The 17060-nt window shown below is 35.2% G+C and overlaps 1 protein-coding gene across 6 annotated transcripts in view; it reads left to right on the top strand.

The window, feature by feature from the left end:
* DNAJB6 (DnaJ heat shock protein family (Hsp40) member B6) overlaps positions 1-17060 on the top strand; it is a 60181-nt gene that overhangs the window by 14682 nt on the left and 28439 nt on the right. For 4 of the 6 annotated variants that reach the window (XM_081344072.1, XM_081344069.1, XM_081344071.1 and 1 more), the window contains 3 exons: positions 4526-4657; positions 5132-5276; positions 5748-5818. In XM_081344072.1, coding sequence (XP_081200198.1) covers positions 4526-4657; positions 5132-5276; positions 5748-5818 — 348 coding nt within the window. Of the gene's footprint in view, positions 1-4525; positions 4658-5131; positions 5277-5747; positions 6439-17060 lie in introns of those variants that run through there. The other 2 variants (XM_081344070.1, XM_081344073.1) reach the window with 2 other exon arrangements.

Below are 17060 nucleotides of genomic sequence, written 5' to 3'. Positions count from 1 at the left end.
AGATTGTGCGCCTCTGTTAATTTTAGTTACATCTTTTGATCTTGGCTGAAACATACTGCTTGAATTTTTGCTCTATTTTGGGATTGTTTGGGGAAAGGTGATTTCTCCCCCCCCCTTAAATCCTAAATATAATAAACATTAAGTTCTTTTTCTTCTTTCCAATGGCATGGATCCATTTTTGGAGAAATTGCTCCCCCAGAATTCATTTCCTGTGTACAGGAGGAATAAACATGGAAATGAATATGTTTAAAGAATAGTTGTAACTTAATTGGTAACTATGAATAATAAAATTGTCTATTTATCCCATTTATTCAATAGTTGATATCCTGGTATTAAAATGAGTTTCGAAGGTATCCAAAAAGCCAAGGGTATTTTTGGTGATAAATCTGAATTTAATAAGATAAACTAGTATTACATTTTAACTATAGAAAAGAACTCTTAAACAGTGATGTGTGGGGGTGCTCATATCTTCAGAGAGTAGACAGAAATGTTTAACTGACATTATTCTTTCTTAAAGAACAAGCGTTGAGCTTGGTCTTCCATTGAAACAGAACTTTTATTCACATGAATCTGAAAGTATTATCCTGCTAACCTTCTCAGAGTAATATATTTAGATTCTTGGGAGGTAAGTTTTTAAGAATGTACTTGGGGACTTGCATTACTTGGTGGCAAATGTCTTTTATGTAATTACTGAAATACGATTGGTACTTTTCTTAGACACCTGCTCATTGCTTATCAGTTGGCTGCCAGAGGATTCTAGTAATGAAGGATCAGAAGAAAGGTCTATAGAGGAGCTATTGGAAGAGTATAGCTATGACTCGATAGGAGAAATGGCAGAGGAGCTGGAGGAAGAGCTATGTGAAGAGTATGGTGAAGATTCTCTTGAGGCATTTGAAGAATTTGAAGGATCTTTTGAGCTAGTGGAGGAAGAGGACTTTTCTGAAGGAGCAGACGAGTCCTTAGAGGAGGAGGAAGAAGAAGTGAGCTTAGGGTCAGAAGATTGGATAGAAGAGCCTAGCAGTGTAACTGTGCAGGAGCTGGAAGAAGAAATAAGTGTAGGATCAGAGTTGGAATTTTACTAAATAAAAGCCTTTATATTAATAAATTCTATTTTAAGCTATCTGAAATGTCTCTTCACTTCACTGAAGGATACTTACTTGGTATATAAAAAAGTCAAAACAATTGTGTTAACTAGAGCTACAATTTAAATGCAGTTTTAACATTGTCACAAACTTTTAGTAGCTTTGAAAGCTTTTAGAGTCACTTTGATGAATTCTAATTAGCAGAACCCAAAAGTGTGTTTTATGATCGTGGTACTGTAACTAGTCATTTTAAAACGAGAGAAAAAAAGTATACAAACTTGAAGCTCAACTACACGTGTTTTTCTAAGCCTTTTCAAAGAAAAAAGAACACCCCGAATATTAAAATAGCTGCCTTGTGTAGATGTACCAGAAACCTATTGATTCATTCCCCCCCCCCCGAGAACTCCTGTAATTACTTGTTCAGAAAAGTTAACAGAATAAATCTATTAATGATAAAAAAGCTTTATTGTTACAAGCAGTCAGAAAATATAATTTTAACCCTTACCAAGCTTGGATGTTAACAAGAAATAGTTCTTGAAACATGCTGGAGATACAGATTAGTCTTCCCTTAATTGGGATTCTTGGGATGAGTCTCATATTTATCCTATTCTTTTGCTAACAGATACCAAACTATTACTCTTTTTCTTTGTAAATAAACAAAAGAATAAAAGTTCTTTAATTCTCCAAAGAGCATAATTGGCTCTTTAACATGTTCATATATAATATTTTCATAATATTGAAATACAAAATGAAACTATAAAATAAAGATGCTGGCTGCTATAAATTAAGTCATTGACTGAGATGGATGGCCATAGAAATTGAACAAAAATAAATGATTCTTTTTATTAGCATTCTGAAATAATTGAATTCTATTCAGTGTAAACGTTTTTATATATTAAAGGTCAGCAAAGATTCACATGGCACTTTACAAGCATCTTCATGTCTGAATATAGTTGAGTGAAACTAATGGGTGCAGCTGGAGACTTAAAGTGCTGATGGAAAAAAATTAAAACGTATAACTGAAAAAATGACTTCATTTCGGTTTGATTACTGAAGATTTTGAAACAAAATTTTCTTAATAAATGTAGATAACAGTTACTTTGCTATATATACAGTTTTAAGTCAACATAGTTTATTAAGGGATTTCATTATAGAAAAACTGGACAGCGTAACTTGAGTTTCTGGATTATTAGATACAAAATACAAATGAAATTAATTGCATACAACTAAATGTGATTCTATAATTGAAGAATTATTTAAACTCCTGATTTTCCCTAGGAATATTTTAGATACTCTGAAGTCATATTCATAGTAAAAACAAAACCTGAATTGAAAAAATAAACATCAGGTAACTTGGGAAAAAATGGCTATTTATAGATCCATAATAGTGAGCAGTAATATAATATAGTTCATGGTACACAAGTGACCTTCATACTTTGCTCATGAGTCAATGTAATAAATTAGGCAGCTACACCAGTGGCTTTTACCTGATAATGTACTGAACTTTAATATATGAAGACGCTTGTTACAGGAATGGTATTTTATTTAAAAGATTCTTAAGCTATTGGTGGTGTTGGAAATATACTAAAATAGTGCTAGTCATTAAAGAAAACCAGGTCTTCTACTTGCAGTTATAGTTTAAGGTATTAATGTAAACTGATTCTTGTATCTTTTATGGTTGAAGACATCCCTTTAATTTTTCAGTGAAGCTGTTGGTCCTTGGGAAGTGTAGCAGAATGTTATCTTAAGAAACATTGTATGTGCAAATATGAAAGCGAAACAAATACATACTGTTTTCCTTTATGTAAAAGGCGAGTTTCATGAAAATGAAAATTAGTTGGATATAATGGTTGGGATGACTGACCTGAAGTCAAGAGATCCACTTGAAAGTATTTCTTGAGTTAAAAGGGCTGGAGGTTGAAGTCTTTCATAAAAAAAAGTCTAAATACAAATCCATGTACTTTGGTTTGAAGCATTAAATATTAAAACTTTAGCTGCCAGGGTAGGTATATCTAGAAGCTGATGCTTTATTTTGTCCTTTTAGATGTCCATTTCAGTGTTTGTCCATTTGAGCGTTTATGTAGCTATAATATAATTTAAGTAAAAAAAACCATTGTAAATAGTTCTAATCTTTATATACATACTGTTTTTATGTGTTTTTGCAGTGTTTTAAGCAAGAAAAACGAGCAACTTACCTGTGGAATTCTTACCCTTAATTGGATCCACCAATTGCAATAACTATTTTCCCTGTTGTTTGTTTTTAAATTACATAATCCATCTAGGGACCATTCAAGAACCAAATTTTAAACATGTATTTAACGTCTTGAAGTCATTCTGAATATTTGATGAGATACACTTTAAAACAGTTTTAAAGACAATTATAATACCCATAAATATATTTCAGATGGTCTCTTCAGATAGATTCTAAAAATATAATAATAAACAGCTAAATCTTAAGCTTGAACTCTAGTTTTAGAGTTTCAACTTGGTCCTATAAAATAGCAGAAGAATGTCTTGCTGTTCCTGTTCCCCTCTCTTTTTTCAAAAATTCATGTGTTTTACAAAGAAGCTGTTTGGCAATATGGAAGCTTGGAAGTTCTAGTGTTACCTGAAACCTTTGATCTAGGTTATGTTGAACAAATTATTTTCAAAGTTTTTCAAATAAACTCATGTATCTATTTATCTCTACCTAGATAGTGGCATTTTGGGTTCTGTGGACGTCTTAGACTATATACATTGATATATTAATTATAAAGTTCTGCGACACAGTCGTTCTTCAATTAAATATTGAAGACTGCATTGTTTAACGTCTTATTGTGATAATGTTTTGCATATATTTATACAGTTTTAAAGTATCTGGATCAAACATACGTCATAAGGTGACAAAATGGTAATGATTTTAAGACTAATGAAGATGAAATATTTGGATTAATAACTTACACTTTGCTGTCAGGTAATGTTAAATTTCTAAAGAGAAATAAGTAATTCTTACAAGGTTTTTTTATTTCATTTACTGATTTTTATATTTTTGTGCAGGTTTCTTAATATTTATCTGGTTAAAACCTCGTTAATCAGAACTGATTTAGATTCTTCATTACTGCAGCTTTTGTTCAGGTTCCCAAGTTCCTAAATCTACAAAAGAACGTAGTTGAAATGGGCAGTGAAACACAAATGTCTTCTTACTTTTCCACAGATTGCTGTTTTCTTTCATTGGAAAAATTACTAAATTAGAAAATTATGAGTTAGACTTTTATGTACATGAATATAATGTAGCATTAAAATCTTTATGTGACAATTATGCTCCTTTATCAAAGATTGAAATAGATTATGTTGGAGATATATATTAATATTTAAATGTCCATTCTTAAATTTTTTAAAACCATTTTGTTTAATTATTACAGAAATTCACTGGTTAATTTGAAACTTTTTAATTTTATTTGCAGAAGATCCTTTTGAGGATTTTTTTGGTAATAGAAGAGGGTCACGTGGAAACAGAAGCAGAGGCGGTGGTTCATTTTTCTCTGCCTTCAGTGGATTTCCTGCCTTTGGGGGCGGTTTTTCTTCCTTTGATACAGGTAGGATGAATTTAATTACAATGTAGACATTTAAATGTGGACAATTCTCAAAGGTTTATACCCTGCAAACCTGCAAAATGTGATTCTGCTTTGGACACCATTTATGCAAGCTAGAATTATAGGAAAAGAGAGCAGGAATTGCTTAGATGGATCCCATGATTTGAGTTTTTCATATTTATTTCAAGGTCGAAGAGCCTTTGGTGCTCAAAAATATTATTGATTTACACCATTTGGCAGCTCTTGTCAAGCACAGGAATCGGCAATATTTGAGTTTCCATATGTTTCCATACGTTTCTAGCCCTTCAAAGATGTAAAACAGTATTTGGTATTTTGAATGTGTTCAGAATATGTAGTATTATTAATATTTCTCAATGTTGGTGAACAAATATGGTCTTAAATAAAACAATCTGTCCATTGATCTAAAAGCAGATGTATGCTTTGGCCAAATACATTTTGTCACTTTTTCTTTCTTAGCAGGTTTCACTTCATTTGGTTCTCTTGGCCATGGAGGCCTTACTTCATTCTCCTCCACATCATTTGGTGGTAGTGGAATGGGTAATTTCAAATCTGTATCGACTTCAACTAAAATAGTTAACGGCAGAAAAATCACTACAAAGAGGTACAGTGACTTAGATTTAAATTTAAATTTGTTAACGAGTTGTTAATACCATTTCTTTCCACTGAAAACAAAACTAGAATATAGCAACTGTTTATTTCAGTGAGGTTTGACTCATTGTTCTTATGTTGTTGTGCTTGATTTTTTTTATCCTGGGGATAAGTCTAAATTAAATTGGCATCCCTATGGTTGAAGTGCCTAAGATACGCATCATAAAGGAAAAGTATATAGTGTGTCTGATCCAACTCAAAACCATAGTTTAAAAAGGTAGCTCAGCTAAAGAATCTTGCAAGGGTTTTGGCAAATGGAGAATTAATTGTTTCAAACATGTGGGTAAAATGAAGTTTTCCAATGTAGTGTGCTGCTATAAGGTAGCATCTTATAGTAAATCACTATGGGCAAGATCTCTAGGTTATATTTTTACTGTTTAAAAAAACCAACACCCATGCTCTTCCGTGGATTTCTGTCCTGCAGAATTGTTGAGAATGGACAAGAGAGAGTAGAAGTTGAAGAAGACGGCCTGTTAAAGTCTTTAACAATAAATGGTAAGGAGCAGCTGCTACCCTTGGATAACAAGTAATTCATCGCACGCATTTAACAGAAATTTTAAGTTATAACGAGCATCCTTTGCGGATTAACAGGAAAATTTTTTGAAGATTTCAGACGAACTCTTTCATTATACTATACGTAAAGTATTTAAAAATGGCTCATCGGAGCTCGTGTGTCAGACTTTTTGCGTTTAATTCCTGGGACCACATGAATAGGACCATTTTTTGTCCTTAAAAATTGTTGTAAATTTCTGTACGCACTTTGCTTTATATTAAACATGATTCTAGGTAAACATTTACCCTACTTTATTGTTAGGGACAAATTGTACGCTAATATTAGCATGAATCTTGCTTTTTGCCATTTTTTGTTCTTAGGTGTTGACCTGTGAGCCAATTAATACTTTACTGTGAAGTTAACATTTCTGAGGCAAACTTAATTTCAAGCATTTAGCATTTAGTAGTGAATAATGTTAACATGTTACTGATGGTGCATTTCTGGTTTAAACAAATTAAGGATGTTTTTTTTAGTTTTTGCATGATTGCTGGCAATTTAGTTCATATTGACAAAAATGTGTAATGTTTAAGCCTAAGCTAATAAATTTAAACTATTGAGCTTAGGTATTTTGTCATTTTTGCTACAAAGTTAATGAATAAATGCTGATGTTTGTGGTGCTTCTTTCTTGGGTAATACTTGTAGCTTTTATGTGTGCCTATGTAACTTGATGGATACTAATTATATTTTGCTTTCAGCTCTTCCTGTGAGCTTTTCCTTTGCACACATTTTTTATATAAAACTTGGATTCTGCTTAATATCAGACACAATATTCTGAACTAACACAAATATAACTTCTTTAAATAGGGTAAACTTTTAACATGACAATTGTAAAATTAATTTTTAAGACCAATAGAGGTCTTAAATACAGTTTCATTACAGGTAGTTCTTAACTTACAACCATTCATTCAGCAGCTGTTTCGGTGGCTCTGGAAAAGACAGTCCTTGCACTTTGGGCTGTCACTGCCTCCCTGTGGTCCTGCGATCAAAATTTGGGCTCTTGGCAACCAGCCTGTATTTATGATAGTTGCACGTCCTTGGGTTATATGACTGCCATTTGCAATCTTCCCAGCCAGCTTCTGACTAGCAAAGTCAATGGAGAAAGGTAGATTCACTTAACAACCATGTGATTCACTTAACAATTGCAGTGATTTGCTTAACAACCATGGGAAAAGGTTATAAAATTAGGCATGATTCACTGCCTTGGTTAGCAATGGAAATTCTGCTCCCAGTTGTGGTTGTAAATCGAAGACTACCTGTGCTGTATATAATAAATACAGTTTTAACCCAGAGGTCTTAAAAACAATTTTTAATAGTGCAATTGGAAAAAAACACATTAGTTTGCTTTTCATTTGATCTAAAGCAGTGGGTGACAGCAAAAGGAATTGTTTTTTTCCTAAATTATATTTTGGTAAGTCAGCTAGGCAATTTTATGGGGCTGCTCTGATTTTGAGATAACAGTATTGCCCTTTGGATTATTGCTTGCCCTTTCCTAAGGAGAGAGTGACATTCTTTAAGGAAATGGGCTTCCCTTTAAGAAATAAAGTGTTCATTTACAAAATGTGGAGCCATAATGAACTTTCAGTAGCAAAATAACCATAGATAAAAATAATAAATACTAACGTGGAAACATATTGCCTATCTCAAATTTATTTCTCTTTGAAGTAAGTGAGCTACAGATTTCAGATTAAGTTCTAAGCTATTCATTGGTTGTTATTGAATGTTTGCTAGAATTACTGAGATTTCAGTAGAAGTTTCAGATAACTTCAGAAATCAGCTTTAACAAGTTGTAAATATCTCTGCACTTAAAACATGTATATATGCCACATACATGTTCCAAGATTATGCTCACTCTATCAGTTTCTAATGTCTGGCAAAAATTGCGTTTATGAAGCATTGTGCTTTCAGAGGGCTATCTGAAGGCCCATTAAAGCCCAAATGTACATTTGTCAGTGGGAGAAAATATATTAAAATTATTGGAAGTTAAATTCTTTGAAAGAGATTTCCTATAATAGAATTTATCTTGACTGGTAAGTTGGAAGAAACAAATCAGAATAAAAGAGCACACCAAGACATTTTTCTGTTTAATGTCTTAATTAAGTCTATGAAAATTGCTGAAGGACATCATGAATGAGACATTTTTGTTGAAAATGTTCATGTTTCTTAACATTCACACAGAACAGCTTTTAAATTCTGCCACTAGGCAAAACTTACTAGGAATCAGAAGAGTAACTTATCAGCTTTCATACTACTTCATCCCAGCATAGTATACTGCACAATATATTCCCAGCAGCACATAGTAAGTTTAATTTGGGCATTTTTGCTTGACTGGTGAAGTTAATCCAAGGCTCTGTGTATACTGCAGTTCAAATGTCAGAACTGTATATCAGAAAGTGCCAAATTATGCATCCTTCTCTCCTAATACAGTTTGACATCTTTGTTAATGCAAAGTTCTCCTTCCATATCATTTGAAATGTCACTTATCAGATATGGATTATTTGCAAAGCATTCAGCTCCAGCCTTTAAATGAAAGCACAGCCTTAAGGGGAGTTTTGACAAAATATCTAATCAAATACTGTCCTTAACAAACATAGCCTATATGTGATGTTACTTTTCAATAACAGATATTGTCAGAATGCTGAGTCCTTTGCCAGTTAATTCCTGCATTTGCACTGCATGATCATAGCATTTACAAAGCCCTGGCCTCCTGCTTGCCTGGCTTGCTTGTCTGTCTTGTTTCAAATATACTGCATACAGATAGTCCTCACATAGCGACTATAATTGGAACTGGCAACTGTTGCTAAGTGTTGTGGTTGCTAAGCAGAAATTCATGTGATCGTGAAAGGCTAACTTCCACTTTTGTTAAGTGAATCACACTGGTCATTACGTAAAACATCATGTGACTGTAACTTATGACTTTGCCTTCTCTATTAACTGCTTGTTGCAAACCAGTTGCAAAGCACACAAAGGACGATCATGTGATTGCAGGATGCTGCAATGGTTGTAAATGCATACTGGTTGCAAAGCATCTGGTGATCGTGTGAAACTGAATGGTTGTAACAGGAATGGTCACAAAGCTATTTTTACACTAGTAACTGAACAGTTGCTAAATGAGGTAGTTGGTAAGTGAGGACTATATTTGTATCTAATCACTTGGATCTTGAATCTAATTCTTAGTTACTAATCTTTCTGACAGTGCAAGCAAATCATATTTCATGTTTCTTTGTACAGTACATTAAATTTATCTGGCTAAGTATTTTTTTTTAATCCCATTTATATCCCGCCCTTCTCTGAAGACTCAGGGCGGCTTACAATCTAAGAAGCACAAATCAATGTGCTTAGCAATTCTAAGAATATGCTCTTAGAATGAGTGAAAGTCACACAAAGAGTGAGGACATAGGATCTTTAGTTTTAAAGACATGCCTCTTTGGTTCATTTCTTTGCAATTCTCCTATTCTGATGAATCTGTTGCTGCAACCACATGGTGAAATATACCGTGTTTTGCCGAAAGTAAGACGTACTCTGAAAATAAGCCCCAGCTTGATTTTTGGGGCTGGGCCTAATATAAGCCCTACCCCAAAAATAAGCCCTAGTTTTGGGGTGAGGTGCACACACCTAAAAGTCAAGCAAGGGAGCGGGTGTGGAGTTGCTCCATGTTCCCTGCAACCACTTGACTCACAGCCAGGCCTCTCCTCACTGGACCACTTCCTCTGCGGTGTCTTCTGCAGCCAGGCCTGCATTTCTCAGTCACAGGCCTTCCCGGAAGACCTGTCTGGCTGAGAGCCGAGTTATGGATTCAGTCCATAGCTCGGTATTCGACTGCAGTGGCCTTCCAGAAAGGCCTGACTGCAAAATGCAGGCCAGAATGCAGCTGCAGAACGAAGCTGCTCCTTCGGCTGCAGAAGAAGGGGACCTGCTGGGTGGGGCTGTCGGTGCCGGAGCTGAGTAAGACATCCCCCCCAAAATAAGACCGGGTGCCCCTCTTGGATGCAAAAAAGCCAAACAAAAGCTGGTCTTATTTTCAGGGAAACATGGTAGTTCCCCAGTGGCTATTTATAAGCAAAATAGATTCTGCCCCTGAAAAAGAATAGTGGGTGGTATTATCCACTTCAGCTTCAGCTGGTGAAGGGAGTATAGATAGAGCGGTTTGCCTTTGATAGATTTTGATCTGATTTGTGTGGTAGAAGGAAGCTGTGTGCATGAATAATAGTGTGCATGATCTGAAGAGAATGCCTGTTATAGAGACCCAATTACATCAACCAATTGTCTTTGAAGGCAGGAATACTGTCCCTTACAGGCATAAAAATTTGCTGCAGCTGTCCTAGTTATTTTTTTCGTCTGTATGTCCTCCCTTCTGTTCATGTTTCTTTTCTTTAGTTTTATCTAATTTTCAATACAGAAAACCCTTAGTTGATTTCCTGAGTGAAGCAAAATGCACTGCCTACCAAGCCTAATAAAGAGGAAGTTGATGGTCTTTGCTTCTCTGTGATCTTGGTTGTTTCCTTGCAGATGTTTCCTTACCTTACTAGGTAACATCATCTGTGCTAGAAGGAAATGGAATTTGGTCTCTAGAGGAAGTGGATTCTGTTGTGGAGAGGAAGTGATAAAGGGAAAACTTGTTTCTTCCAACCTTTTCTTAACTATAGCTTCCGGCCAAATGGGTGGGAAAACACTACACAATTCCTTCTTTCTGAAGTTTACCTGCTTAATGTAAGGAACACTTCACTTTAATTTCCATTGCAATACTTTCTGCTTTTCCTCCCCCCCTCCCCCGCCCAGTAACATAATTATTGTATCAATTTGTGTAGTAAAAAGTCAGTGTTAGTGAGCAATCTTTCATATTGTGTGGATTTTTTAATCTGAATTTTATCCTGCCTATATTGCTTTATAAGTAACTCAAACCAGTGAACATACAGTCCATCCTTCTATTTTCCCACAATAACAATTCTCACAAAGTGGGTCAGGCTGAGAGAGTGACTGGCCCAGAAGTTATCCAGCTGGCTTTCATGCCTAAAGTGGGACTTAGTTGCATCTAATTCTATTTAAATACCCGAGACAAATCACTTATTTGTTTTACTAATTTCAACTGAACTTCTGCCCATTTAACTTGAACGGACTGTATCCAGTCTGGTGTTTACCACTGAATTTCAAAACACAGTGTTTTGGCATGATTTATTTTGCCTTCAAACTTAGGTAAATTTTAAAGTATTTTATGGACAGCTATTATTGTGATTGAAAGGGTAAACCTGAAAAGCTGCTACAATCTGATTTTTAATTTTTTTTACTCTGCTTTGAAATAGAGCTTGCTACATTCAGTTCTGATTTTCGGTTCTGCTATTCCATTGTCTACATTGTGAACAAAGTACAGTTTTTAACTTAAGTGCATTGCATTAAATGGTCTTCTATCCAGTTGCTAGATTGAATGCTTTCGTTGTAACTTGGGACTGATTTCCGAGAAGGTATTGCTAAATGTTTTTTTGTAAAGGAAAGGTGTTTCTGCCAGTTGTGTAAGAGAAAAAAAATTCATTTTTGAGGATTGTTACATTCACATTTGGGCCTTTTCTGTTCTGCCTGCCTAGCTGTAGTTGATTTGTAATTGACAGTCGTGTATCAGTATATGTTCAGTTACTGTGCTGTTTGGAGTATTAATGTTGGCTGACTTATTTGCAAGGTTGTGTCCTCAAACTTTTTAAAGATACTTAGCTTTTGTTTCTTTGTGTAAAACTATTTTACTGATTTTAAAACATCTCACCGATTAATATGAGTTTAATAAAATGTACCAGGTTATATAAGGTTGTGATGATAAAAGACCTTTGATTTAATATTTTATTGCAGTTATCCCCAAGCAGGGTAGCACTCTATGAAATATTAATTTAACTTTTAATTGGGAATACTTTGGACTACTAGACCTCAGCTCCAAAAATCTGACCAATTGCTAGATAGAAGCAAAGAAACACTGTGTAGAAATACTGTGCTATCGTCTACTTACCTGGATTTTGCAGCTCAAGTCTGATAGCTCTAGAGGTGTTGAACTACTATCTTAAATAAGTAGAAATTCTTATTAGAATCTCTTCTGGCTCCTTTGTTTGCATATCTCCTTTTTTTCCACTTTTGCTTGTAATCTGAAACTATCATGACAGTAGGATACTGAATATTTATTTATTTGGTTGATAGAAATAGCCATTTATGTCTCTCTGAACTGACCACAAAATAATAAACCAACATAAAAGCCCCTGGTACCCAGGGATAAACCACAACCCTGGTAACTGAGAAAAGCACATCTATAGCAGCAGAATTCATCTACCATCTGACCCAAATACTGAGAAACTGCTAGGTATTCAGTACCTTCCGAAAGGCTAACTTGGATTAAGATCACTTACTTACTTTCTATAGCTACAATTTCAGACAAGTGATTAAAAATTACAGTATTACACAAAAGTAAATATAGTAGCCAAAAATTATTATCAACATAGTTATCAATATAGCCAGGAAACAGGGCTGTTGACATACTTGGGATTCCATGCCACAGTACATAGGTCTTAAAGGTCTTAAAGTGAGGTCAGTGGAGTTGGGGTTATCCTAATCTCAGAAGAGAGACTGTTCAAGAGGGCAGAGGCTACAGCAAAGAAGGCACATCTCTTAGTCTCCACCAGCTGACATTCCTTGGCTGAGAGACCCATAACATGCCCAACATGCTGGACTGAATTGGTTCGATAGAAACAACTGGGAGAAGATGGTCACTCAGGTAACTTCATCCCAAGTCATGAAGGTCTTTAAAGGTGACAACCAACACTTTGAATTGCACCTCAAAACATATTGGCAATCAATACAGCTCGCAGAGTGGTATTGCATGTGTTGAATGTCTGACACTATTACCTGTGCAGCCATATTTTGCATCACTCGAAGCTTCTAAATGCTTTGCAAGGGCAGCCCCCTGTAGACTGTGTTGCAGTAATCCAAGTGAGATGTCATAAGGCATGAGAAAGGGTGAGCAAAGCCTCCTGGTCCAGGATTGGGAATAACTAGTGCCTAACCTTACGATGTGCAAAGGCCCTCCTAACTATGGCTGCCACCTATTCTTCTAGCAGGAGCTGTGAGCACACTGGGTCTATCTGGAGCAGTGCTACCCCATCCAGGAGAAGAGGTAGAAGAACTTTGTCGCTGGAAGGCCCAAATACCCAAAGCCATCAGCTTTGTTTGAGTTTAGTCAAAGTGCATTGCCCCTCATCCAGGCCCTTGCTGCCTCCAGGCATTGGAAAAAGACATCCACAACATTGCTCAGATGGCCTGGGATGGAAATATAAAGCTAGATATCAGTAACATATTAATGATACCTCAGCTCAAATTGTCAGATCAACCAGTGGCTTCATGTTGATGTTAAATAGGAAAGGAGAGGGAATTTGAGCTCTGGAACACCCCAGAAAATAGGGGCTACAGGTTGGGTCTCTTCCCACTATCAGTACCAACTGAAACCAACCACTGAGGAAGAAGGAGAATCAGTGCAATATATTGCTGCCCACCCCCAGCTCCTGTCCAGAAGAATACCGTGATGGGTGGCATTGCTGTAGAGTCAGTCTCAGTCCCATAACCTGGCCTAATTTTGACTGAAAGGGGCCAGATAATCTCTTACATTCTTAAGTCTACATCACAAGACTTGATTATTTTGTTTTCATATTATACTCAAGTGTTTTTTTGCAATTTCCAAGAGAATTCTACTACATGGAATGTAGAATTGCTCTCTGAAGGAAACTAGCACATTCTCATTTCTGGTTCTTTGTTCCTTGGATCCTAGCCATTGCTTTCTGGATGCATTCTTTTTAAGCATAAAAGGTTATTTTAATTATTCTGAAATTTAGCATATCTAGCCTCTAGGAAAAAATACATGTTTAATGTGATGGGAAAATAATGAATATTTCGTAAAGGTTGATCAAGATAAATAATTTCATTCTTTTATTTATTAACAAAATACCAGGCTTTGTACTAACCATTTTGGAATTATCGGTGATTTTGAATACTCGACTGGGAATAATTTTTTAATCTTCATCAGCAAAGACACTGCTTTAATCAAGTGTGTATAATTTTATTTTACAATACTACTTCATTGTATTAGCTCCAGTTTCTCTTGTTACATTTGAGTTTACTGAGCAGTAGTATTAACGTTCACTGACAAGGCAAGACTGAAAAGTTGCTTTTGTTGACCTAAAAATGGGATTTGAATTACGGTAATCCTTTAGGCTGCCATAAAAAATTGGGAGTCAAATTGCTGGGCAGCCTATTATTGTGTTTCATAAGAACTGACTGGAATTACTTGACACACTTCTCAGCATGGCTTATCTATATAGGTCAATTTCAAATCCTTCTCATTTGTTTCCTCACATAATTCTTTTGGTTACTGTGGATTAGCAAGAAAATATATTCGTCTGGTTTCTTCACTTGTTCTTATTTAGAAAAAATTCTGACATGCTTGTAGTCATTTCGCACTTCATAAACATTTGTGGTATTTTTCTTCCTCTGTTGACTAGTGACATTATTTAATGGCTTTATGTTAGATTTCAAAATCTCCTAACGTAAGTAAGAGTGGGATTTAGGTAAGATGAAATAGCCATAAAAATCAGCTCAAATTCAAATTTATCTGAATTTGGACTGCAATTAGAGAATAATGAACGTAACATAAAAATGCATAGAATCATAAAATGGAAGGGTTGCAACATACCTTCTAGTTCAACACCCTGGCCAGTATGCCTTAAATATGCTTAGGTTAAGTAAACAGTGCTTTTAAATTGTTAGGATATAAAAAGCATATATCCATATGAACTTCTCAACTATGACCAATGCAGAATCCACCATTACAACAACATGTCAGGTGAAGAAAAAACAAACAAACCACATTTCCAATCTCCATTGGCTATGAACAGGTCTGCATAGACCTCCTTCTCTTTCATGTGCTAATGGATGTGAATATGGTGACATGTTCCTGAGAATATTTTGTTTCATAAGACTGCTAATTTAGTGCACAGAAAATGCATTTATCAGCTAAGTGTAGAGCAATGACAGTAAGTAGAAATTTGTATCAACTGATCTTTGATTTGACGCTCCTAACTTTGAATTCCATCCAGTCTTTGGCAGAGATCCTCAAACAACAACAACAAACAACAACAAAGAAACAAAACAACAACAACAACCAAGGAAACTACTGTTAGTTTCATATGGATATGCTTTTTATAAGGCACAATTTAAAAGTATTGTTTATTTGGCATAAGTATTGGAGAGCCTGGTAATATAATGCCTTTTTTTTCATTTAAGACATACTGCTCTTAAGAACTGTAACTATTTTACTTGGTACTTAAAAGGGAAATCAGCGTATTTTCTTCTGAGCTGTCCATGGAACGTTTACTTAAAATTGGAGCCATGGTAATTTTTCTTCCATAAATCATTGTAGTTGGATACACAAATAATTGCCTTCCCAAGTAACATACTTTCCCGTTGTGGGATTTCTCAGATAGAGTGATAGATTAAATTTCTGACATGTGTATTTAAACTTAAGTAGTATAATACTGTATCTAGGCTTGGATAGAGATCAAAGTTGATTGTGGGTGTGTTGGTAAAAATTCCATAAATTATTGCGGTCTCACACATCAAGTTTAGGCCTGTTGATGGCAGTCAGCAAAAACTGGAGTTTGAAATAATACTATGGTATGTTTAGAATAGTGGGTGACATTGATCATCAGATGCTAAATAGACCCCACAACTAACCATAGTCCAATCCGGAGCATACCTTGGGGAAAGATACTTTTCTTTCCCTTTCTTTGATGTAGAATAAGAAACGTATACTGCCCTGAGAAAGAAGTGGGTAAATATTGGCAATATGGATGGCACAGTCTACTAAGTATAAAATTGAAAATGGTTGTCAGATAGAACTTTCTGTTAGCAATGCTGTTTATGCCTTGTTTCTTGTTTTGTCTTTTGGGGAAAAAAGGTTTTTTTAAATACCTTAGGCTTTGCCTAGCATATGATAGACTTAGGGTAGTCCAGATAAAATTCTACAAACAACAGACAGATCACTTTATTTCTGTTTGAGATGAAAGATTCTGTAGATACAGAAGTAATATCATGAGGAATGGACTTTGTATTTTCATGTTTCTGGAACAAGTAAATGTTTTCAAAAGGATTCATTATATTTGATCGGGTGAATAGTTTTTGGTTGTTCTTATGTTTTGTATTCCAAAAGAACTATCCTACTTCATTCCTTCTAATTTTAGCCCCAAATCTGTGCAACAGACCTCTGTTTAATATGACTACAGTTAAATTGGGACTATACCAAATCAAAAATTGTTTGTGTCCAACTCTTTTAATTACAGTGATAGTCTTTTGGTAATATGGTATGAAACATACATGCTACTTAGGTATCACCGATTCAGGATATTGATCAGGTTTATCAGAAAATTGTAGTAAGGTTGCTCCAAAGTATTTTAGTCTGCATTTCAGCTATTGAATTTGAGAATGGGAAAAAACCTCCAGTGTTTTTGCTGCTTGGAGAAAAGCTAGATAAACCAGTCCTTGTTATGTTCAGCTGTATTTAGCCACATCTCTATATACATTATAATTGCATTGATTTTGTATGCTACTTTCCTTCATCTGCATACATTATGTACATTATTTATAGACATTATGTACCTTTCTGCTATATAATGCATTTTCCACGACCTAGGTCTAAGATTTCCTGACAGGGAGAGACTGCTTTGAACCCAGCCGACCAGAAGCAACTCTTTTGAGATAAAAGGAGAAAGGTTTTAAATGGAATACAAGCCCTCTTTTTATGGAATTGACCAAGGACTGAAGATAGTGGAAGAGGTTAACTCACCCCTTCAGATTGCTTTGTCACTGAAACAAGGTGTTTAAGGAATCCTATGCAGTTCTGGAGCACAATGTTTGTTGGGAAACAGCCAGCTAGGCTGGTAGGAGGGATTAAATGAGAGCTTTCAGCCATTTGCCTGAAATGGTATAAGGTTTCCTGCCTGAGCAGGGGGTTGGACTAGATGACCTCCAAGGTCCCTTCCAACTTTATTATTATTATTGTTGTTGTTGTTGTTGTTATTATTATTATTATTATTATTATTATTATTATTATTATTATTATTATTATTAAGGTAAAGGTAAAGGTTCCCCCGCACGTGCGTGCTAGTCGTT

The sequence above is a fragment of the Vipera berus genome (genome assembly GCF_964194415.1).
Source record: "Vipera berus genome assembly, chromosome: Z".
Lineage (NCBI taxonomy): Eukaryota > Metazoa > Chordata > Lepidosauria > Squamata > Viperidae > Vipera > Vipera berus.
This window is presented reverse-complemented; position numbering and strand designations above follow the sequence as displayed.